Source organism: Macrobrachium nipponense, chromosome 22 (assembly GCF_015104395.2).
Source record: "Macrobrachium nipponense isolate FS-2020 chromosome 22, ASM1510439v2, whole genome shotgun sequence".
NCBI lineage: Eukaryota > Metazoa > Arthropoda > Malacostraca > Decapoda > Palaemonidae > Macrobrachium > Macrobrachium nipponense.
The window spans coordinates 69,369,921-69,395,332 of NC_087213.1; the positions used below are offsets into that span (position 1 = coordinate 69,369,921).

General features: G+C 37.1%; 1 protein-coding gene across 2 annotated transcripts in view; it reads right to left on the bottom strand.

The window, feature by feature from the left end:
- LOC135198790 (transcriptional repressor protein YY1-like) overlaps nucleotides 1–25,412 on the bottom strand; it is a 58,629-nt gene that overhangs the window by 10,131 nt on the left and 23,086 nt on the right. Inside the window, exons 4-5 of one of the 2 annotated variants that reach the window (XM_064226735.1) lie at nucleotides 18,227–18,396; nucleotides 17,812–17,979 (exon numbers count right to left, since the gene is read on the bottom strand). In XM_064226735.1, coding sequence (XP_064082805.1) covers nucleotides 17,952–17,979; nucleotides 18,227–18,396 — 198 coding nt within the window. In that variant the 3' untranslated portion in view covers nucleotides 17,812–17,951. Of the gene's footprint in view, nucleotides 1–17,811; nucleotides 17,980–18,226; nucleotides 18,397–25,412 lie in introns of those variants that run through there. The other variant, XM_064226734.1, reaches the window with a different exon arrangement.

A 25,412-nucleotide genomic window follows, 5' to 3' on the forward strand; every position in this document is an offset into this window, starting at 1 on the left:
ATGTAATGTATGACAAGAGACCGTGAGATCATTACTCAAAAGTTATCAATATCCTTAACTTATTTGAAATCTGAGCACACTTAAATAACACAATCAGTAGATAATGACATAAAGTCCATGATAGGCCATAATTAATAGCTTATTCAAAATATGTAAAACTTTTGAAGAAACATTTTTGAAAAGTGTTTAAAAAAATTAGCACTGAACTGCAGACTGAATTTAATAAATGGAAAAATACTTCCCATCAAAATGAAATGATTGACAAATGAACAACTGACTCCATATTTTAAAGGAACTCTCAAGAATAAAGAGAAATAAGCTTTAAAATGTTTATTAAAATACTTCTGCTATAGAAGGTTTTCAATTTAAATTTCCATGGTAATATTTCATGTTATATCAAATTTTTTTTCTTGGATAGTAAAAGTAAGTTACCTAGTCAATATTTATAATAGTTTATTAATAAATTATATTTCCGATTCATAGTTGAATGTTCAACAATTTCAATTAATCTGGCATTCCATCACTGTATGTAATTTTTTTCAAAGTAAGCCCCATATGTGATGTAATGTAGATACCCAGCAACATATCTTCCCACCCTTCCCCTCCCCCACCTAAACTACTTAAAAGATCAATTTGTGGAGTGAATTACTAACTAAAAATATATATAAAAATATAGCTAATAAGTAGTTGAATGAAAAATAAACTATAAAAGCAATATAAAAAGAACTATAATGCATGTTTACTTAATTCATGAGCAAATAAACGATGACTTTTGGAAAAAGTAATATCAATAGACAGCTAACACGTGCATATTTCAAAGAGCAAATGTATGATAATGAACAATAATGAATTAACTCAAGTTAATGAATAATGAGTATACAATCATGTTGGAAGTAATGTACTTATTAATGTAGCTATATATAAATTGAAGCACCATGCAGAAGAGCCAGCCACAGAAGATTTTTTTTTTTTTTTTGCATCAGGTAGATTAAAGCATAAACTTCCATTTTGTATGTCAAAGTTTATTTCAGCAAAACAACTGTCATATGGCATGTCAGCAATGTAGGAAGGCTGAAAATACCATTGCAACCAATATCTAAAGCTCCCAAACTTCTTACTTTAGCCATAACCTGCATGAGGAACAAGCAATCTGAGAGGAACATGTCATAATGATGATAATGGTCAAACAAAGTTCTAGCAGCAAAAGAGTCTGATGTAATGACATGAGCAAAATCACAGTACATACAGGTAGTCCCCAGTTATCGGCGGGGATTCCGTTCATGGTGGGTTGCTGATAAGCAAAACCCACCACTAACTGAAAATTGGCGATTTAGGGCACTTAGGGCACCGAGATTTGGTTACGGGTGCCTCCGTTAGGAATATTATGGGGCTATAACTCTATTATCAGCACCTTATGCCCCATAACTCTATTATCAGCATCTTCTGGTGCCGATAACCGAAACTCGGCCCGTTATGGCGCCATAAATTGCCAATTTTACGGCAATAGACAAGCGCCATAAAATCGGATCTCCTTAACCGGGGACTGCCTTTAATGCCATAACAATGGTTAAACAAGGTCCTAGTAGCACGAGGGAGTCTGACATAATGACATGAGTGGGATGAAAGTAGTACCATATCACACTGGCTATATATGAACTGTTTATCAATACTACTGCATTATTAATATTATTACGGTACTACCGTAGTTATCTTTCTTGTACTTTTTCACTTTCTTTTCTAATTAAATTTAAATCTTATAACAAAAAATTTACTTATAATCTAGATGAATAGTTTTGTTACTGTTTAAAACTGACAACAGAAACCCCTGAAAATATGTTAAGAGCAATAATCCAACAGTCAATACCATAACATCCAAAGCAAAAGACAACTTTTTTGAGGGAAAAAGAAAAAGCATGAAAAAATTTAGTGGCAAGAGTTGGGAAAATTTGCTTTTATTTTATTATAGCTTAAACAGTTTTTTTGTAAGTACTCCTCCTAGCTCATAAAAAAGTTAGAAAATTTATCTCATAAAATTGCCACTTTTTAGTTGGTGACTAAGATAAGTTTTTCAAGAAAATATTCTTTATATTCACTACAAAATAAATGCTTGAAGGAATTTGACATACTCTTCCCACCAAATTCTTCACTCTTATTTCTTCTTTACAACTCTTAAAATTCCAGATCTTTTTCCTCTATGTTTGACTCTTTCCATGAGAGTACATAGCCCCAGGTAACTGGTAACTAACTGAAACCTATGATTCAGTCATCAAAACCCTACTGTTGAGTCAGTTATAAAACAATGACTTGCCATTTTTGAAGATTTTCAATTTGTAATTTTGAACCTGTATCATCGTTTAGCTACTGATGACTATAACACAATAAAGTAAAGTATGTATAATATTTTTTCATTATCTTAATTAACAATAACAGATCAAATAATAGGAGGGACACTATGTTGTACTGGATAGAAAGGGAGAGGGTTCTTTGGTTTAAAATAATATTTTTGCTATATAAAAACAAGCCTACAGCATTTAAGTTTCAAAATGTTCAAACAGCCATCACATTCTGCAAATAAACATCTATTTCCGGTTCTTCTGTGAAGAGCTTCAATTACATGTACAATGAATGTAAAGTAAATAGCTTCTTGACAGTCAAAGACACATCATTATTTGGGGACAGTCTTTACATAAAAATACACATTCATAATATGCATGCATACATGCATAGTATATATATGTAACAACTTAATGGTAAATATTAGTTAAGATTTGAAGAAAATGTTTCAAAGGATATATTTCCAAGGTTTGTTGTCAGCTGTTGGTTAAAATTATAAGTCACATAAATGTGTTTTACATTTATAATACTATCACGTTCTACACATCCACTGACTGGGTGATGTGAGGCTTTCATCAAATAACATGAGTCATAAAGATTACCACCAGCTGGAAAAGCAGCCAGGACTACTACAATATGACTTTATTTCCTGAAAATTTTTACACCACAATTATGCGAGTTCAATCTGTTTCAACCTGGTATCAAGCAGAACATTCAATACAGCTCTCCTACAGGAATGATCATACTTGATTTGGTATCAGTTCACTTAACACTAACTTTTCTGTCTGCACCATTTCCTCAAGTTGACTACCTACACAATCTGTGACCCAACATACTGTATTTCTGCATTCATACTTTTTTCATTACCAGAATAAAATAGTTTAACCAGACCACTGTGCCACTATTCTACTTCTATAGGACTGGCCTATACCTAGCATACATACATATACAATCTTTATCCGATTGATTTCATTTCAATTACCATATATGCTGGTGTATAAGGCGACCTTTAAACCTTACAAAATCTCCCCTAAAATGGAGGGGGGTCGTCTTATATGTCAAGTATAAAAAGCAAACCTGCCAAGTTTTTAAAGGATGAGCTAACCCGTGAAGTGTCGCTAGCTGTGTTAATATAGTTAACTACTGTCACAACTACTGGCACTGTAAGCAAAACACCTGTAATTAGTACAGTAATTACCATAGGTATTCACCATAATTAGATGTTCGGATGAGCGAGCTCTCACTTTGTTACTAGCTTTATCTAGAGTACCATTAATCAAATACATACAGTTATTGCAAGACTGTATCATGGCCACAACAACTATCAGTAAAAATAAAGAGAGGAAGTATGAAGCTTCATTCAAGTTAAAAGCAGGAAATTGACACGCCATCGGATTCGGGATTTGATTCGTATGATAATATCCTTACAAATATATCACAAGACATCATCAATGAACTTATGATATCAGATGATGAACATAATAATGAATATACAGGCAGTCCCTGGTTATCGGCGATCCGGTTTTATGGGGCTTGTCTAGCGGCATAAAATCAGCGATTTATGGCATCACAACGGGACAATTTCTGGTTATCGCATAAGGGTTCTTATTGTTAACTTTGTTGAGAATGATTGTGTACAACGTTGCGCATCGCGCTCGTCTTTTGTTTGTGAGGTTCGTTTATGTTATGTTGGGAGCGGGAAAGGGGAAGCGATTGGAAATGGTGTAGACACTTGTCAGGTTGGGACTGAGTGGTAAATAAACACAGTTTTTTATGTCTGCCTTTGATTTACCCTGCCACACTGGTATACACAATCAACAAATGGTAGCAGAAGAGGGGATTGACAAATACTAGTTTAGAAGATAGGTTAAGACATCGTAAACATGAGTAGCGTCAGCGAATGTGGCGGTAGGCTGGTATTGCCAGTTTTCGGTGCTGATAAGGGCTATGACCGCTGGAAACAAGAGCTAAAAGCATGGCAGCTTGTCACAAGCATCAAGAAAAAGAAACAGGCTGTGGTTGTTGCCCTGTCATTCCCAGAAGGAAGCGAGGTAAGGAGCAAGATTTTCGAGGAAGTGGATATTGATAAGTTGACAGTCGAAGATGGAATGAAAGTTTTGCTTCAACACTTGGACAAGTGGTACAAGAAGGATGAGATGTCAGCAGCGTATGAAGCATGGACAAGGTTTGACAGCTACAAAAAGGAGAAAGAACATACAATGGAGTACATTGTGGAATTTGTGAAGAGAAGTACACTTCTGGAGAGGTACAAAGTATACCAAAATGTATTTTAGCATTTAAGTTACTAGACAGTGCAGGGCTAGAGGTTAAAGATAAACAAATAGTGTTGACAGCAGTGTCCTTTAGTGAAACGGATAAAATGTTTGATTCCATGCAGCAAGCCCTTAGGAAATATTTTGGTAGTCAGGAGGTGTTATCATTGGGTGCAGTGTCAAACAGGAGTGAGAGTGAGACCCCTGCTGTGGTGATAAAATCTGAACCAGTATTTAGCACGGAGGAGGTAAATGTTATTACACGTGGAAGAGGACAGGGAAGGTTTAGAGGCAGAGGAAGAGGAAGCATAGTAAACAGAAGTGAAACAAATAGGCAGAGAAACTCAGTTGACATATATGGTAAGGTTAGGAAATGTTATTTATGAGGTTCAGAGTACCACCTATCTCCAGCATGTCCCAAAAATGTGTATGTAAGTATAGTGTAAAGGAAGAAGACTTATATTCTGTTATTGAAAATCCAAAAATTATGTCGGTGTTGATGACAGAATCTATTAATTGTGCTATCCTAGACACAGCTTGCAGTTCTACAGTGTGTGGTAGTGATTGGTTGAAAGCTTACACAGTCTTTGTCAGACAAAGAAAAATTGCAAATAGGAGAGGAAGAAAGTGAAACAACGTTTAGGTTTGGTGATGGTAATGTTTATAAGTCAATGATGAAAGTAAAATTTCCAGTGAACATTGTAGGTGATAGAGCAAGTGTAATAGCAGATGTGGTGAACTGCTCTATTCCCCTTTTATTCAGTAAAAAATCAATGAAGAGAGCACAAATGAAATTACTTAGAAAATGATACTGCAGAAATTCATGGAAGAAAGTTGAAATTGAGGTGCACTTCCTCAGGACACTATTGCCTTCCACTGAGGGATGAGAAAGAAGCCTGGAAGAAAACAGAAGAAATAATGATGACCTTGGGAGATAATGCAAAAGAAAAGAAGAAGATAGGAAAATTGCACTAACAATTCGGACATCCCTCATCTAAAAGACTGATTCAGTTGTTGAAGGATGCTGGTGTTAAGGATGAAATGTGCTTTGTGTATGATGAAGAAGTATCCGATAGCTGTGAGATATGCATGAAATATAAGAAAACACCATCAAGGCCAATTGTTAGTGTAAATATGGCAAAGGAGTTCAATAAAGTAGTGGCATTAGACCTAAAGGAATACAAAGAAGGGGATATATATTTTCTGCATATGGCGGATGTGGCAACGAGGTTCTCAAAGTCTTGTGTGACAAGAAGTAAAGAACCAAAGGAGATAATAGACAAAATTATGGAGACACGGTTAGGAGCTGGTTTGGGACCCCCCGTGAAATTCTTGTATGATAATGGTGGAGAGTTTGCGAATAACACGCTTCTAGAAATGTGTGAGAACATGAACATTCAAGTGATGCATACAGCAGCATATTCTCCCTTCAGTAATGGCCAGTGCGAGCGTAATCATGCCGTTATAGACGAAATGGTAAAAAAAATGATGGCAGAGCAACCATATCTGTCTTTAAAGGTAGCTTTGGCATATGCAGTCAATGCTAAAAATTGTCTTCAAGTTGTAGGGGGTTTTAGCCCTATCAACTCGTGTATGGGCGGAATCCTAACCTACCATGTACCATGAGTGACGAACTTCCTGCTCTGGAGGGTACAACATCTAGTGAAATGGTTGCAAAACACCTCAATGCTTGCCATTCTGCAAGAAAAGCCTTTATTGCTGCTGAAACTTCCGAGAAAATACGACGGGCACTAAGACACAAAGTAAGGACCACTGGTAAAGTCTTTAAGAATGGAGATCAAGTCTATTTTAGGAGGGAAGAGCAAAAGGAATGGAAAGGACCAGCTACAGTCATTGGTCAAGATGGTAAAACAGTGATTCTGAAATATGGTTCAAATATTGTAAGAGCACATGAAACACACATTCAGGAAACACCATACAGTTTTGATAGAAACACTGAAGAAGGAAGAAATGCGCTGCTTGATATGTTGAGGCATCAAAGAGAAAAGGATGAGACAGACAATAGTAGGAAGAATGAGATAGAAGCAGTTATAAATCCAACAGAAAGTAAAAAAAATGAAGATGAAGAACAAGAGAACCAAACCAAAGTTGAGATCACTTGATCTGAAGATAATTTAACAATTAAGAGTATTCCAAAGATTGGACAGAGAATAAGATTCCTGTCGAAAGAGTCTGATGAATGGCAGATAGGAACTGTTCACAGCCGTGCTGAAAAATCTACAGGAAAATATAGTAGTTGGAGAAATAATGAACATGAAGATGAACATATAACAGCCATTGACTGGAACAGAGATGTAGAAAAATGGGTACCAGTTTTAGAATATGAAGTACGTACAGGAACCCAGTGAAATCGTAATGGCTTGTGAAAACACAGAAAGTCAGGAACTTGATAAAGCAAAACAAGAAGAACTAAAAACCTGGAAGAATTTTGATGTTTATGAGGAAATTTCTGACTTGGGTCAGAAGGCATTGTCAGTATGATGGGTGGTGACAGAAAAGGAAAACAGTGATGGGAAAAAGAAAATTAAAGCACGGCTAGTTGCCAGAGGTTTTGAGGAAAAAAAAATCCAGTCAGATTCTCCCACTGTTAGCAAGGAAGTGTTGAGGTCCTTTGTTGGTATATTGCCTTCCAAAAGATGGGCTGTGAATTCAATTGATATTAAGGCTGCATTCCTACAGAGTGAACAGTTTGAGCGTGAAGTACATCTTACTCCACCTGTTGAAGCTGGATGTGATGATAATGTATTATGGAAATTAAAAAAATGTGTATATGGTCTTAATGATGCTGCTAGAAAATGGTATCTCACAGTGAAGACTTTCCTGTTGAAGATGGGATGTAATCAGGTGAAAACTGACCCTGCAGCATTCTAATGGTATTACGAAGGAGATCTGTGTGGTATGTTTTTGATGCATGTAGATGATTTCTTGTGGGGAGGAATAAAGAAATTTGAAAGTGTAGTCATTCCACAAATCAGAAATCATTTTCAGGTTAGGGAACAAAGTACATAATGCTATATTCAGATACATTGGCCTGAATATTGTGCAGAATAAGCATGGTGTCACACCTCATCAAAATGTGTATTGTAAATCTCTTTAATCTATAACTTTAAGTGCTGAGAGAGGATTAAATAAGAATATGGATTGTAATGAAGAAGAAAAGGAGAAATTTAGGAGTCTAGTAGGCCAACTAGGGTGGTTATCCACAAATTCAAGACCTGACTCGGCATATGATGTTTTAGAACTTAGCTGTAAAATAAATAACCCTTAAGTAAAAGATCTGATTGACGCAAACAAATGTACCTTTGAGAGCTGTATGTACTTCCCAGGACTGGGAGACAATTTTAAGTTTAAGTTGGTTGTGTACAGTGACGCTTCTTATGCCAATCTCCCTGATGGATTTAGTAGTGCTGGGGGCTTTGTGATTTTCTTAGTGGGTGAAAATGGAAATAGTTGTCCTTTATAATGGGAGTCAAAGAAAATCAGAAGGGTTGTAAAAAGCACTCTTGCAGCAGAAACACTAGCAGCTGCTGAGGCAGCTGATATGGCTTACTATATTGGAAACATGTTGTCCCAAATATTGTATGATGGAAAGAGAAATCTGCCTCTGGAACTCTATGTGGATAACCGTTCACTTTATGAGAATGTGTACTCTGTTAAAAATGTTTCAGAAATGAGATTGAGAATTGACATAGCTATTCTCAAAGAATTAGTTCAGAATGGAGAGTTTAAGATATTTTGGGTAGATTCAAAAGCACAGTTAGCTGATGTGTTAACCAAAAAGGGGGTAAATTCTTTGAGAATAGGTAAAGTGTTTGAGAGTGGATCCCTGAAAACTTAAATAGATTTTATAAGTAGATAATTTTATTTTTTCCTATGCCATATAATGCTTGTTGCTTTGGACATGAATTTCATTTTTTTTTCTTTCAGAAGAGAGGGAATATGTTAACTTTGTTGAGAATATTTGTGTACAACATTGCGCATCGCGCTTGTCTTTTGTTTGTGAGGTTAGTTTATGCTTATGTTGGGAGCGGGAAAGGGGAAGCGATTTGGAAACGGTATAGACACTTGTCAGGTTGGGACTGAGAGGTAAATAAACACAGTTTTTTATGTCTGCCTTTGATTTACCCTGCCACACTGGTCTACACGATCAACATTTATGATACGCAATAAGGGTGCTTATGGTGCCGGTAACTGGTTATCAGCCCCATAAATCACAGAGTTTTGGTTAATGGCAGTTTTTGCTTATCAGCACACCCCCGGGAACGGAACCCCCGCCGATAACCAGAGACTGCCTATTTATAGGATTTTTACAGTTTAAAATGTTTTTTTAAATATTTCAATCACCTCAAATAAAATATTATTCTTTATAGTATACTGTACCAGTACTTTTTTAAATGACCTCATCATTGCTTATGATTACTCCATCATTACAGTGTTGTTTAATTTAATAAACTGAGGGTCGTCTTATACAGCGATATGTTTTTACATGAAAAATGTGGGTTCTTTTATACGTTGAGTAACCTTATATGCCAGCACACTCAGTATCTATAAATAAGAAAACTACTTTTTACAATAAATCTTAGGACTATGCCCTAGAAATATAAAAAGAGCAATACTAAGGTCATCATCACTCACAATTTTCTCATACACTTCTCAAAAAAATATGCTAACAAAAATGGAAAAATTTAGCTTGAAGAAAAATTGAAAAAAAAAATATAACAAGGAGAATGAGACTAAATATAACCTACAGCAGGAGTTAAATACTGTAACACTTTAATTTAACAAACAGTTCTGCAGTCTGGCCTTCCCAAAAAGTAATCAAATCCAGTTTATAACAATGACTTGATAGTACAGCATGCATATCACAGGCCAGTTAAGCAGTCATGTAAAAACTGGTCTCACTCTTTCTTCTCCCTCTTGTTATGTATTTGTATCTTATTGTAAGTTTTGAGGGCCTAGCACGCTGCTAAATACAGTAATTAATGCAACACTATACATATATATATATATATATATATATATATATATATATATATATATATCTATATATATATATATATATATATATATATAATATATATATATATAGATATAATATATATATATATATATATATATAATATATATATATCTATATATATATATATATATATATATTAATACTAATATATATATATATCTATATATATTATATATATATATATAATATAATATATATATAAATATTATACTATATATAAATATAATATATATATATATATATATATATAATTATATAATATATATAATTATATACTAAATATATACTATATATAATATATAATATATATATATAATATAATATATATATATATATATACTAATATATATATATATATATATATATATTATACTATATATATATATATATACTATATATATATATAACTATATAATATATATATATATAATATATATATTAATATATATATATATATAATATATATATATATACTATAATTATATATATATATAATATATAATATAATATATTATTATAATACTAATATATAATATATATAATATACTATATATATATATATATATATACTATATATATATATATATATATATATACTATATATATATATATATATATACTATATATATAATAGTATTATATATATAATATAATACTATATATATAATATATATAATATATATATATATATATATATATACTATACTATATGATATATATATATATAAAAGTCATTGGGCTTCTCTAAAAGTACCTCTTCCTTCAACACATTACAGTTGACCACTGCATTTGCGGACTCTGGATTCACGGACTCATATTTGAGGATTTCTCTACGCACCTTGTACACCCATTATTCGCAGGAAATTCGCATATTCGCTGTTTCCATGAGAAATATCCTTAGATTACTGAATTTTCATATCAATTTCATGATTAAAAGCACTTTTTGTGATACAACTATGAAAAAACCAAGTACAGGCAGTCCCCAGTTTTCTATAGTTTCGGCTTATGACGTTAAGACGCTTTTCAATTATATTTGTCAGAAATTATTTGCAGGTTTACAACATGTGTCCCAAGGTTACGACGCTTATGACACCAATCTGGCAGAAGAAATATGACTCCAACAAGACAGAATAATCAATATTTGAAGGGTTTTTTAATGAAAAATGCAATAACAATAGTTTACAGACACGTCTCAAGAAGAGAATCCCCATCGTAAACCGGGGACTGCCTGTATAAGCATTTTTAGTGGGTTTTTCTACAGTTTGAACTAACAAAATAGACCATTTTAAGCATTTTTATAAGGTTCTAAGTATTTGCGGTGTGTGTGTGTGTGTCTGGTATGCATCTCTCACGTATACAGAGGGTCCACTATATTGTTCCAATGAAAAGTTCACCCCAAATGTAATGCATGTAAGTGTGTTACACTCACTACTGTATTCAACAGCTTGCAAGAACCTTCTCAGAAATTTTCATAATTGGTACTTGAATATTAACCCTTAAACGCCGACTGGATGTATTTTACGTCGACATTTTTTGTCTCTCGGGTGCAGACTGGACGTATTTTACGTCGACATACAAAAGTTTTTTTAAAAATTCGTAGAAAAATACTTTTAGGCCTACCAGCTGAAAACTCTTGAATCACGTGCCTTGGGGGATGCTGGGAGTTCACGGATCAAGGTTTTGTTGTTTACAATCGTTACGCAGGCACGCAAGCGCGAATTTCTTTCTTGCCGCACTAAAAAGTATCTGTGACACATCTCGGAAATTATTTCGTCACTTTGACATAATTTTTGTACCATTTTAAATTAGTTGTTACATGGAGTATTATATATGAAAATGTGCGCAATTTTATGTAGAATACAACAAAAAATACTAATGATTGTAGCTTTAATCAGTTTTGAGATATTTTCATATAAATAATGATAAGTGCCAAAATTTCAACCTTCGGTCAACTTTGACTCTACCGAAATAGTCGAAAAACGCAATTGTAAGCCAAAACTCTTATATTTTAGTATTATTCAATCATTTACCTTAATTTTGCAACAAATTGGAAGTCTCTAGCACAATATTTCGATTTATGGTGAATTTATGAAAAAACTTTTTCCTTACGTCCGCGCAGTAACTCTTCCGAAAAAAATCATACATGCGATTGTGGTAATGTTTGCACCATTTTAAAATTAGCCGTTACATGGAGTATTATATATGAAAATGTGCGCATTTTTATGTAGAATACAACTAAAAAATACTCATGATTATAGCTTACATCAGTTTTGAGATATTTTCATATAAATAACGATAAGTGCCAAAATTTCAACCTTCGGTCAACTTTGACACTACCGAAATGGTCGAAAAACGCAATTGTACGCTAAAACGCTTATATTCTAGTAATATTCAATCATTTACCTTCATTTTGCAACAAATTGGAAGTCTCTAGCACAATATTTCGATTTATGGTGAATTTATGAAAAAAAATAACATTTTCTTTACGTCCGCGCCGTAACTCTTCGGAAAAAATCATACGTGCGATTGTGGTAATGTTTGCACCATTTTAAATTAGCCGTTACATAAAGTTTTATATATGAAAATGTGCGCAATTTCATGTAGAATACAACAATAAATAATTGAAGATCGTAGCTTTTCTCATTTTTGAAATATTTGCATATAAATCACGATAAATAGAAAAAAAACCACGTTCGGTCAACTTTGACTACCGAAATGGTCGAAAAACGCAATTGTAAGCTAAAACTCTTACAGTCTAGTAATATTCTGTCATTTATCTTCATCTTGAAACAAATTTGAAGTCTCTAGCACAATATTTAGATTTATGGTGAATTTAAAAAAAAAACTTTCCTTCCCTCCGCGCGCGGATTCTCCGCCACAAATCTCCGAAATGCGTACGTCCCATTCTCGGAATATTTGCTCCATTTCATATTAGGCATTTCATAGAGTTTTATATATGAAAACGTGCGCAATTTCATGTAGAATAAAACTAAAAATATTTGAAGGTTGTAGCTTTTCTAATTTACGAAATAATTGCATATAAAAAAATATATATAAAAAAATTTGACATTCCGTCAACTTTAACTCGTCAGATATGGTTGAAAACTGCAATTGTAAGCTAATACTCTTACAGTATAGTAATATTCAATCATTTTTATTCATTTTGAAAGAAATTGCAAGTCTCTAGGACAATATTTAGATTTATGGTGAATTTTTGAAAAAAATATTTGTTTACGTCCGCACGTTACGAATTCATGCATTATTTTGTGATAATATTTTCTCTGTGTTGCTTTTATCGTTTTACTATGTGTTATATACCAAAATGATCGTAATTTAGTGTACATTACAACGAAAAAAAAGTATCTTGTTACCTTTAACCGTTTTGCGCACAGTGTGATTTGAGTACAATTATATATGAAATTTTGTTTTTGCGCTATCATATATCGCATTATTTATATATGATAATGATAATTTTTTTAATTTCTGATGGTTGCATACTAAACTTCAGCCAATGACAAAAAAAGGAGCCAAAAATGAACTCTTAATTTTGAAAACTAAGCGCGCTGTGATATTTTGAAAAAAATATTTTTTCCGCTTCCACGCTCACTCCGAAACATCTCCGTCACACGGGAGACAATTTTTATTTTACCACTTCGGCATTTAAGGGTTAAACATATTACCATAAAGATCTTGTTATTTTGGCTTACCCCCTTCTTCCAACAGTTGTAGCATATTACATTCAATATATAAGACAGCATTTTCATATAAAGTTTAGGCTCTTTACTGCACAGTAAAAGCAAAACTAAATGACTGAGTGGGCAAAATGCACAGAACAGGGAATGATGGGTTAATTACCTACAAACAAAAAAATCAAATCTTCCAGTTTAGCAAAATAAGTGTTGGTTGCACTTGTTTCAGCATTTATTACGTCTAACGTATTAACCAGATTATTCTGGGTAAATATAAAATATGATTTCTAATGTTTCACACTCAGAAGCATCCAATAAGCTTAAGTAGACAAGAAAGGGAGATTTCTAAAACCTATATGCACAGAATCATAGTCCCTTATTATACCCACAAAGGAACTGGAGCATAATATCACAAATATAAGAAATGCAGCCATTTATAAGAACAATGACAGCAATTGTGAAAGAAATAGAACTGCCACCTGTACTACTGTCTCACTGATTAGCTATAGTCTAATTACTAACCCGATTATTCTGGGTAAAAATAAAATATGATTTCTAATGTTCCAGACTCAAATGCATCCAATGAGCAGAAGTACCAATGTACCTATCTGTAGATAAGAAAGGGAAATTTCTAAAACCTAAATACACAGAATAATAGTCCCATATTAAACCTACACAGGAACTGTGGGACTTAACTGGAGCATATTGCCACAAAGACAAGAAATGCAGCCACTTATAAAAACTGACAGCAACTGTGAAAGAAATAGATATAGTAAAAGCTATCCTGCCAAAGAAAATAAATTTAACTAATTTACAATTCATACAGAGCTAGTGAACACGACATAACAAACAAGTCAGACATCTACAGTGCTAATAAAAAAAACTTTAAAAAATAAAGTTTACTGAATTCAAACACTTTTGTCCTAACAATGCAATTCACTCTTCTTCACACTGTCCGTCCCCTTTGCCAGAGCAGGAGGAGGGAGAGAGCCAAGAATTCATGTCTTATTTTCTCCGAGGTTGTTGATCCTATTCGTGAGTTCAACAATCTTGAGTGTCGGCACAGGCTCAGTCTTCTATCCCCCCTATGGGTAGAGGCCTTGCTGGGTGCCAGACAGGATTCTAGCACTTCTTTTGAGATTCCCTTATCAGGTCACGCTCAGTCCATTTTGCAATGTGTGAACACCTTGGTTTTGGACCGTGATGGCTCTCTGCATTTGCTTGTTGTGTTTGTTTGTATGGTGTTTTTATGTAGCATGGAACCAGTGGTTATTCAGCAACAAGTCCAATGGCTTCATGTGACCTCAAAACCACGTCGAGAGTGAACTTCTATTACCAGAAATACACATCTCACCCCTCAATGGAATGCCCGAGAAGATGCCTCTCTGCAGTCCAAAAGATCCTCCAAGTTTCTTCCTCTTCCTCTCAGTCACCTTAATCCGGACGTGATCCGACTTAAGCCTGGTCTGACCCTGGAGCAGGTTAGGTTGGAAGGTCTATCCTTTTCATCACAAGAGGCCTTAGCTATGGAGACTGCTGCATTTATGACATTGCATGTGCAACACCTGGCTGGCTACAATCTGGCAAATGGTTATTTTTGTCCACAGAAAGACTTTACACCAATTTTGAGCTTGCAAAGGAATCATATAATTAGTACCCCTATCTGACTGGCACTATTCAAACCCATCAAGTTGAGCTTCTAATGCAAGTTAGAGAAGGAAACGCATCTCATATTGTGAGGATAACTTTTGCAATGTTCTTTGCTGATGTGATGGGTGCTACATGACAATGCTTTCCACATTTCATTCTTCCAAAAAGCAAATCTGGCACACCATAAAAACCTAATTAGAAAAAATCAGCAAGCCAGTAATGATAAAAGACTACTACATTGATAATTTGGGCAACATTGATCGTGATAACCAATACTGAAATGGGAAGGTCACTATACTTTTTCATAATGGAAGAACATACAGACAAAATCAGTAAAGAGCTTCATTTTATACAATATTCATATGAAAGCTAACCATAAAAACAGGTCAGTCATACTCCTTACAGAAAAAACTGAGTGTAGTGGGTAATGTTCGGAAAGTGGTATACGAAAACGTCTGATCAAATCATGAATGTTAATGATGTGCCAGTCAAGTTGAATGGTAAAAACACATCTGATTAACATCATTCCATGTAATCATGCTCATCCCTGTGCAGTTTGCAGAGATCATAATAGGCCTGGTTACTGTAAAACAACTACTATATTTTACTGAGAAACATGCCTTAGCAATCCACAACTATATCCTAACAAATCTTATTTCTTTCAATAGTTTTAAATAAATATATTCTTAAGCTTTCAGTAAAGAGACGTGTTTGATCATAATCAGTAAATGTAAAAAAAATTATCGAAATTTACAGTACTTTTCAACTATATATGAATATGATTCATATATAAGAGATGACATCAACAGAAAATAAGACTCATTTTTATAAATGTTTGTGTACCTTTAAAAATCTTAAAATGCTACTGTCATTAATTGACCTGGACCTGAGTAGCTACATGGCTGGGCTCAGAGGAAAAGTGGAAAGGGTTAATGCATTTTGCAGTTTTAAAATATGCTAGAATAATTGTAATTTTGGTTTAAAATAGTTAAATAAAGTTTGGATGCAAAGATATCCAAAGATATGCTGATAACACACAGGATAATTAATAGTTTGCTCTACCTGTTCAAACTTTTGAATGAGTCTTGAAAGATAAAGACATCATTAATCACCATGAACATTTCTCAAAGACATGCACTGGTCACTCAGAATACAACCCAGCTGGTCACTTAAGGTAGATTCTTGGATGAGCCCTATGCTTACAAGACATTTGTTTGACGACAGCTGATTGGCTGGTACCGGGAGGTAGGCAGCTCCCAGCCAATCAGCGGCCGCCAAACAAACGTCTCGTAAGCATAGGGCTCAACCAAGAATCTACCTTAAGTGAACCAGCTATAAAAATGGGTACCACATATAGTGTCACAGAATGCTAAACAATAAGCAGTACTTGAGGTTCAGTGTAATGTCCCTTTAGCATTGGACTAGGTAATTTCTTGCCTTTCTTTTTTTAATCTATTTTTTGCCACATTCCAATTACTTAAACTATCTCTACTCTTCGCACAAGAATTACTCCTTCAGTTTCTACTCTTCACTAAATGAATCCTTCAAGCTGGCCCTTTGTAACAAGATAATTGACTCTATGGTCTGGTATCACTTTAAATGAGAAAAAAAAAAAAAAAAAAAAAAAAAAAAAAAAAAAAGGAATGAAGTGAGGACACAATATATACACTACAAAACTGCTAAGTTGGTTATGAGTATTTTCATACACTTAAATATTTTGTCAATAAATGCGTACCAAATACTGCAAGCAATGAAATTAAGCCAATCATGCAAAATGAACAAAGAATATAAAAAAAAAAAGCTGTAATTAAATTTTTTAAAAATTAATTTGCATTTTAAGCCATATCCAACTGACATTAAATACTATTATTTCCTTCTCATATACTTTTAATTTTGTTCTTGACACAACCTAACCTCATAAATCATGTGCAAGTAAAAAACACTAGACATAATTCCAAAAAATGCCAATTCCCAAATTAAACCCTATAAACATGTAATTTCATATCTTGTGTATTCGTGTTTCTGGGTTTGCAAAATTTTCACTGAAACCTAATTAATTTGCATCTGCGATTTTCTCACAGATCTGTGTAAGTACATAATTGTTTTTCTCTATTTTCTTGAATTGTACTTCATTATGTGTCTTCTGTGACATATGAAGTTTACCTGGTTTACTTTCCTGACAATAAGAAAAACATCAGTCATTAAGTTTACAGTCCCACTTGTTACTTGGTTTCACCTTATTGTGAGTGCAAAATGGCAGCCAATGAATTAGCAGAATAGTGGTAACATTAATACACTGTACCGTAATTGCGTTAGTGTGGCAAATACCCATTAGGCAATAGTGTACTCTATTTTTACATCAACCATTTATTTCTTTTGTTTAAGGGTAATGTATTATGCTAACATTTAAATGAAATTAAACTGCTTTGATCTGGGTTATATTTAGGGTTTAATCTCTAAAAATAAGCACTTATTAGCATTTTTAATGACTTGCACCAAACATTCGCAATTCCACCTCACCCACAACGGGTTCTGGAACTAACCTCATGAATACTTTGAAGATTTTACATATACTTCAAAGTTTAAACCATATATGGGATTCAAGTACCAAAAATATGTGCAAAATTTTCATGTTTAAAAAAACCTTTAAAATAAAATGCAATATAAAATAACCTTACAAAAGACAGCTGCCTCATACTTAAACGCTTGCTACCCTCTCCCCTGTAATGTAGGCTTTGATCTACAACCCTACAACTGATAATTTAGCACATAATTTTCATTCTGTAAGCCCAGGAATAGAATCAATGTAAAATAAAGGTCTAAATGTTAGGAAACATTGAAACTTTATTTGTTCTTACACCAATACAAACCCTTCTTTAGCTTTGTACATAGCAAATTGAGAAAAAATGGAATGTCCATCTTCAGTCCTTCACTAAACATGGAATGACCACTTGGTTGGACTTGCTAGCATCCTTCAAGTTGTAAGAGAACGCTATATTGCGTATCAGGTGAATGTTATGTAAGAGAAAAAAAAAAAGAATATAACCAAACTTCTGTCTGGTATCTAGTGATAGCTGTTGGTTGCTGGGACCCACAACACCTCCAACTAAACTGAGTCATACAAGACTATTACTTAATCACTGTTGTTTGTGCTAATGATAAGGTAATTGAAAAATAAAATTTGTAAATGTGTACAAAAAACTCGTTCTATATAAAATTTTTTGAGAAAATTAACTTACTTTGCTTTGGCATGAGTGAGTATATGAGACTTAAGGTTGGTACTCTGAGCAAACTTCTTGTTGCATCCATCAAAGGGACAAACATACGGTCTGTCACCCGTGTGAATACGTACATGTGTTCGTAGGTTGAAATCAAGAGAAAATCTCTTACCACACCCTTCAAAGGTACACTGCAAAAAAGGAAACTTGTCTAAATATAAGGTGATTAAATTACAAACGTATGCTTCTACCAAACTATACACATTCCAAAAAACTTTCTGATACAAAATTTTACCAACAGACATTAAATTCACTTCCAAAATAACTCAAAGTAGGTATATACTACATTCAGGCATTAGTGAAAATTCTTTCTTGATATACGTATACCGTATATTTCCGAGTATAAGACAACCTTTAAATCCTAAAATTCACCCCTAAAAATTGGGGATCATCTTATACATACGACAATTCTAATAATCAAACCTTGAATTCTAAGATGTGTGTCGGTAGGCTAGCCTCGGTCTTGGTGCTATAACCACCAACATACATGAAGATTCACATAATGAAATAAACTGATAATAAAGGGAATAAAACCATTTTCACCTTATATATTACGTATTGGCATATCTTCATAACAAATAGCCTATTTGAGGAATAATTCTATATCAATGAAACCAACTTTTATCCTTGTGATCTCAGCTGAGAAAAATGATATTAAGATACAATAAAGTTTTGTACATACTTACCTGGCAGATATATACTTAGCTATAGACTCGGTCGTCCCGACAGAATTTCAAAACTCGCGGCACACGCGACAGGTAGGTCAGGTGATCCACCATTCCCGCCGCTGGGTGGCGGGGTCTGGAACCATTCCCGTTTTCTAAGCCATAATTTCTCTTCCACCTGTCTCCTGAGGGGAGGATGGGTGGGCCATTAATCGTATATATCTGCCAGGTAAGTATGTACAAAACTTTATTGTATCTTAACAATATCATTTTTGTACATGAAAACTTACCCAGCAGATATATACTTAGCTGATTGGCACCCTTGGTGGCAGGTAAGAGACAGCTAAAAACAAAATAATAATACTTAAACTAAATACATAAAAAAAAAAAAAAAAAAAAAAAAAAACAGGGAAAAAACAACATATGTTCTTGGATAAAATAATCCATGGTTCCTACCTGATTGGGCTGAAGACTTCATGACTACTGTCGATGAGTCTGCCTGCCTCAAGAGTTTCAGCGAGGAATGGACCTATGGCTGAATAACTCTTTGGATCGTGTCAATGGGGGCTAGCCCGCTTACGCGACAGAGCCTATTCTGGATCGTACCAATGGGGGCTGACCCCCTTACATGGTAGAGCCCTGACCTTTTGTCATATCAATGGAGACTCGCCCTCTTACATGACAGAGTTAAGGTTACTATAAGTAATCACAAGGAGCACTGAAGCCAATCCCGATCACCTGACCATGTTAGTACTGTTATAATCTATGAATTGCAAGAGGGTTCCCTATTCCCTCTGACAATTAACCAATAAAAACAACCACCAATAAAAGATAATTTAAACACAAAAGTAAATTACGAAGGATTAGCCTCAGCCCCTTCTCGCCGAAACATACGCTCCCAGAGCAAAGCACTTTTCGTACGAAATTTTTACTTCTCTTAGGTAATTCGAGGCAAACACAGAATTACATCTCCAAAACGTAGACTCTATAAGTGCCTGCAGAGACCATGTTTTGTGAAATGCCATTGACGTAGCTATGGCTCTCACTTCATGAGCTCTTACTCTGAGAACCTTGAGGTGCTCTTCATCGCACTTAAGGTGAGCTTCCTTTATTACATCCTTTATGAAGAATGTAAGGGCATTCTTAGAAATCGATCTTTTCGGATCTCTTACAGAGCACCAAAGACTTTCTTCTGTACCTCCTAGCAACTTTTTCTTCTTCAGGTAGAACTTGAGTGCCCTGACTGGACACAAAGTCCTCTCTAGTTCTCTTCCTGTTAATGAAGAGAGTCCTCTTATCTCAAAGCTTCTTGGCCAAGGCTTTGAGGGATTTTCATTCTTTGCTAGAAAAAGTGGTTTAAAGGAGCAAATCGCTGAATCCTTCTTAAAACCCACTTTACCTTCCAAAGCTTGCAACTCGCTAATTCTCTTAGCTGTTGCTAACGCAAAGAGGAATAAGGACTTTCTAGTTAAGTCTCTAAAAGAAGCTGTGTGAGACGGTACAAATTTTTCCGACATTAGGAACTTGAGGACCACATCCAAGTTCCAGCTAGGTTTCTTGATTATATGGTCTTTCGTGGTTTTGAAAGACCTTATAAGGTCATGGAGATCTTTATTATTGGTCAGATCTAGTTCTCTATGTCAAAAGACTGAGGCCAGCATACTTCTGTAACCTTTCACTGTTGATACTGCCAGGTTACAGTCTTTTCTCAAATATAGAAGAAAATCTGCGATTTCAGTTACAGAGGTACTGGAAGAGGATATTTTCTTCGTCTTACACCATCTTCTAAACAACTCCCACTTCGACTGATATACCCTAGAGGTGGAGACTCTTCTGGCTCTTGCAATAGCCTTCGCCACTTCTCGTGAAAAAGCCCTTTGCTCTGACAAGTCCTTCGACAGTCTGAAGGCGGTCAGACTTAGAGCGGGGAGGTTTTTGTGAAACCTGTCGAAGTGGGGTTGTTTGAGAAGATCGTTCCTCAGTGGAAGCGCTCTTGGAAAATCTACTAACCACTCCAGCACCTCTGTGAACCAATCGAGAGCTGGCCAGAATGGAGCGATGAGGGTCGTTCTTGTTCCTTCCGAGCAAGCGAACTTCCTCAACACTTCCCCTACTATCTTGAAAGGAGGGAAGGCGTATGTGTCCAAGCCCCTCCAATCTAGCAGAAAGCTGTCTACTGCTACTGCTTGTGGATCCGAGATTGGGGAGCAATAGTTCTCTAATCTGTGATTCCTGTTGGTCGCGAACAGGTCTATATTGGGCCTTCCCCACAGATGCCATAGTTGCTGGCAAATCTGAGGATTGAGAGTCCATTCCGTGGGTAGGACTTGGTCTTTTCTGCTCAACAGATCTGCCCGGACATTTCTCTCTCCCTGCACAAACCTTGTGAGAAGAGAGATCTTCCTCTCCTGAGCCCAAATCAGCAGATCCTTTGCTGATTCGTACAGGGAAAAGGAATGCGTCCCCCCTTGTTTCTTTATATAAGCGAGGGTTGTTGTGTTGTCCGAGTGGATTTGAATCCCCAGACCTGAGACCTGCTCCTCGAAATGAACTAAAGCTAGATGAATGGCTGTTAGTTCTTTTTTGTTTATGTGCCAGGACACTTGTTCTCCTTCCCAAGTGCCTGACACTTCTTCCGAACCTAGGGTCGCTCCCCACCCTGAATCTGAGGCGTCTGCAAATAACGCTAGGCGAGGGTTCTGCAAGTGAAGGGAGATTCCCTTGCTTAGTTTCTGTGGATCTAACCACCAGCGGATATTCTCCTTGATCCCTTTCGAGATTGGAAAGGTTTCTCCCAGATTGTTGGACTTCCAATCCCATCTCTCCTTCAGATAAAATTGAAGGGGTCGTAGGTGTAGTCTTCCTAAGGAAACGAACTGTTCCATCGAGGAGAGGGTCCCCAGTAAGCTCATCCATACCCTCGCGGAACAATGTTCTTTCCTTAAGAAGACTGCCACCTTTTCTAAGCAGCGTTCTCTCCTTTCCTGCAAAGGATACGCTAGAAAATCCCGAGAATCCATCTGAATCCCCAGATAGACAATACTTTGCTGGGGAGTCAGCATGGATTTCTCGCGATTGACTAAAAGTCCTAGGGACTTTGTCAAATTTAGAGTAAATAAAAGGTCCTCCAGACATTTTTTCTCTGATTGGGCTCTTATTAGCCAATCGTCCAGATATAAAGAGATCCTGATCCCTTCCAGATGTAGCCAATAAGCTACATTCTTCATGATGTCCGTGAAGACTTGAGGGGCAGTCGAAAGTCCGAAACACATCGCTCGGAACTGGAATACTTTCCCTTGGAACATGAATCTCAGATATTTCCTTGCTGCCGGATGAATTGGCACATGGAAATACGCATCCTGAAGGTCCAGGGACACCATCCAGTCCCCTGGACGAAGAGCAGACAGAACAGAGGAAGACTTCTCCATCGAAAATTTCTTCTTCAAAACAAAGAAATTCAGGGCACTGACGTCTAGAACCGGTCTCCATCCCCCCGATGCTTTCGGTACCAGGAACAGCCGATTGTAAAATCCTGGAGACTGGAGATCTTGAACCAGTTCTACCGCTTCCTTGGAAATCATCTGTTCCACTGCCTGCAAAATAGCAAGCTTTCGGACCGGATCCGAGTATCTTGCAGTCAACTCCCTTGGAGTTGTCGTCAAGGGAGGATTTTCCCTGAAGGGGATCAAGTATCCTTTTTTCAGGATCGAGAGGGACCAAGAGTCCGCTCCCTTCTGCGCCCAGACTTTTGCAAAGTGGAGTAGTCTGGCGCCTACTTTTGTCTGGAGGACTCCCTGCTCATCTAGACTTCCCGAATGACCTTCTAGATGGTCTACTCCTTCTATCTGGTCTGCGACCTCTAAGAGAGGTCCTAGAAGAGGAGGCACCTCGAAAGGGCTGTACAAAAGAGGGTCTCTCTTTTTTCTCGATAGGCACGGCCGGCCTAAACTTCTTGGCTGAGTGAGTGAGGAGATCCTGAGTTGCCTTCTCCGTAAGAGATTTAGCAACCTCTTTAACAGTCTCCTGTGGAAACAGATGAGGGGACAAAGGTGCAAAAAGAAGAGATGTTCTTTGTAAGGGTGATACGGCTCTTGCTAGAAAAGAGCTAAAGACCGATCTCTTCTTTAAGACTCCCGTCCCGAAAAGTGAGGCAACTTCTACGGAACCGTCCATAACCGCTCTGTCCAAGCAAGCCAGGACGCTTGAAAGTTCCTCCATGGAGACAAAGTCAGTGTCCTGAGCTCTCTTAGCTAACGCTCCCAAAACCCAGTCCATGAAGTTGAAAACTTCCAGGGTCTTAAAGAGGCCCTTTAGAAGGTGGTCAAGCTCACACAAGCCCCATGTTGCTTTAGCAGAAAGCAAAGACTTCCTCCTGGAAGAGTCCACTAAAGATGCGAAATCCGCGTCTGCGGATGAAGGGAGGCCTAACCCCATTGATTCCTTGGTCTCGTACCACCTTCCTGGTTTACCTACCACCTTCCTGGTTTACCTGTTAACTTGGAAGGAGGGCAGGAAAAAACTGTTTTGCCCGCTTCCCTTCTAGAAGTCAACCTTTTCTGAAAAGGTCTTTAAGGCCTTTTTCATACAAAGAGCAGAGCGCATCTTGACGAAAAAAGAAGACTTGTGAGCTTTTGTGCTCGACATTAAAGATCCTGGTGAAGGAGGATCAGCAGGATGAAGGGAGTCTCCGAACTCCTTGAGAAGCAAAAGAGAGCGCCTCTTGTAGTCAGAAACTGCTACATCTACGGGCTCCTCCTCTTCCAATACTTGTTCCAACGGATCCACTGAAGGAGACCGTTTGGGAGTGATCGGGCTCTTCCCGGGAGAAGAACTCCTTTCCCGAGAAGGGGAGCGCTGAACCCTCGAACTTCTATACGAAGAATGAGGCTCCTGTCGGTCCGAAACACTCTTGCGCCTACTAGACTCTTGTTGTCTAGGCCCTTGCGGTTCGCCAGACTTGCGGCGCTTGATAGGCTCCTGACGCCCTGATTCAGGGCGCTTGAATGGATCCCTGCGCCCTGACTCCTGACGCCTAACAAGCTCCTGGCGCCCTAACTCTTGACGCCTAACGTACTCCTGGCGTCCTGACTCCTGGCGCCCTGCCTCCTAGCGTCCTGACTCCTGGCGCCCTGACTCATGGCGTCCTGATTCCTGTCTTCTAGCAGACTCCTGACGTCCTGAATCCTGTGGTTTGAGAGGCTCTTGACGCCCTTTCTTGCGTCTCGCTGCCTCTTTGCACCTGCCAGGCTCCTGGTCCTGTAGTCCCCAAGGATCCTGATACCTAAATCGGTTTAGTTTCTCTTCAGGTTCCTTGAACCTAAACCGATCGAGACTTCTGCTCGATTCACGGCGTCTCATAGGAGAGAGGCTACGTTCTTCCTGTCTACCAAGATTCAAAGCCTTACCCACCCGAGGGCGCTTTGGAGAAGAAAGCCTATAGGGCGAAAGGACTCTCCTCTCCGGAGAACAACTCCTGTCAGACGAGTCTCTCGACGAAGGCGATAAACGCCCTGGAGATTGTGAGGGTTCTCTCCTATACGAAGAGGGGCGCTTAGCGGAACTCTTAACAGGGAGCGAAACATCTTTCCTCCTTGTCGAATCCTTAGCGAAGGAGCCTACTAAAGAGGCTAACTGCTCTTGCAGATTTATCAGAAACTTCTTCGTAGGATCCTGAAGAGAGGGCTCCTCTTGTCTCGTCTTCTTAGGCACCGAGGGCCAATTCTCGGGAAAACGCTCTGGGCTGGAATCAGCCGCTCTCCTTTTGGGCCTTGGCGTTCCAGGCTCTCTTCAAAGGGCGCGATCGAGAGGCCGAACTCCATCCTCGTTTAGGAGAGGAAGAGTCTGAGGCCGAAAAACACTCCCTTAGGACGCCTTTTCTGCGGCAATCCGAGGCAGCCTGGGACTTTACAACAGGATCTGCCGAAGGGACCCCTGACCGTTGGGGATGTTCTGCATCCTCCCTGCGGCTTTCGACATTCCTCCTCCCCTGGTCCTGGGAGTTTGGAAGAGGTCTAGGCCTAGGAGCAATGAGGAACCGGTCAGACGCCCCCTCCACTGCACTGGGGACACTGCACAAGTCACTATCACCACTCTTACCTTCATTTAGAGCTCGTAACTGAGCTTGAAGTTTCTTGATGGAAGCTTTTACATTTTCCCTCTCTGAAGAAGAATCTTTGGATTCAGCACAGGGAGAAGAAGCTGAGGCTAAGGGAAAATCGTTAGTAGGAGAGTTAACAACTTCTTGTTCTAGAGAACAAGATCTACTAGATGACCTAGCTGAAGCCTTCCTTACTCTATCTCTCTCAAGCTTCCTAACATATGAAGATAACTCCTTCCATTCAGGCTCTGTTAGGTTTTCGCACTCAATACAGGTGTTATTAAAAGAACATTCATTCTCTCTGCATTTAGCGCAAACACTATGAGGATCTACTGCCGATTTCGGCAGCCTAACCTTGCAACCTTCCCTACTACAAACTCTAAAC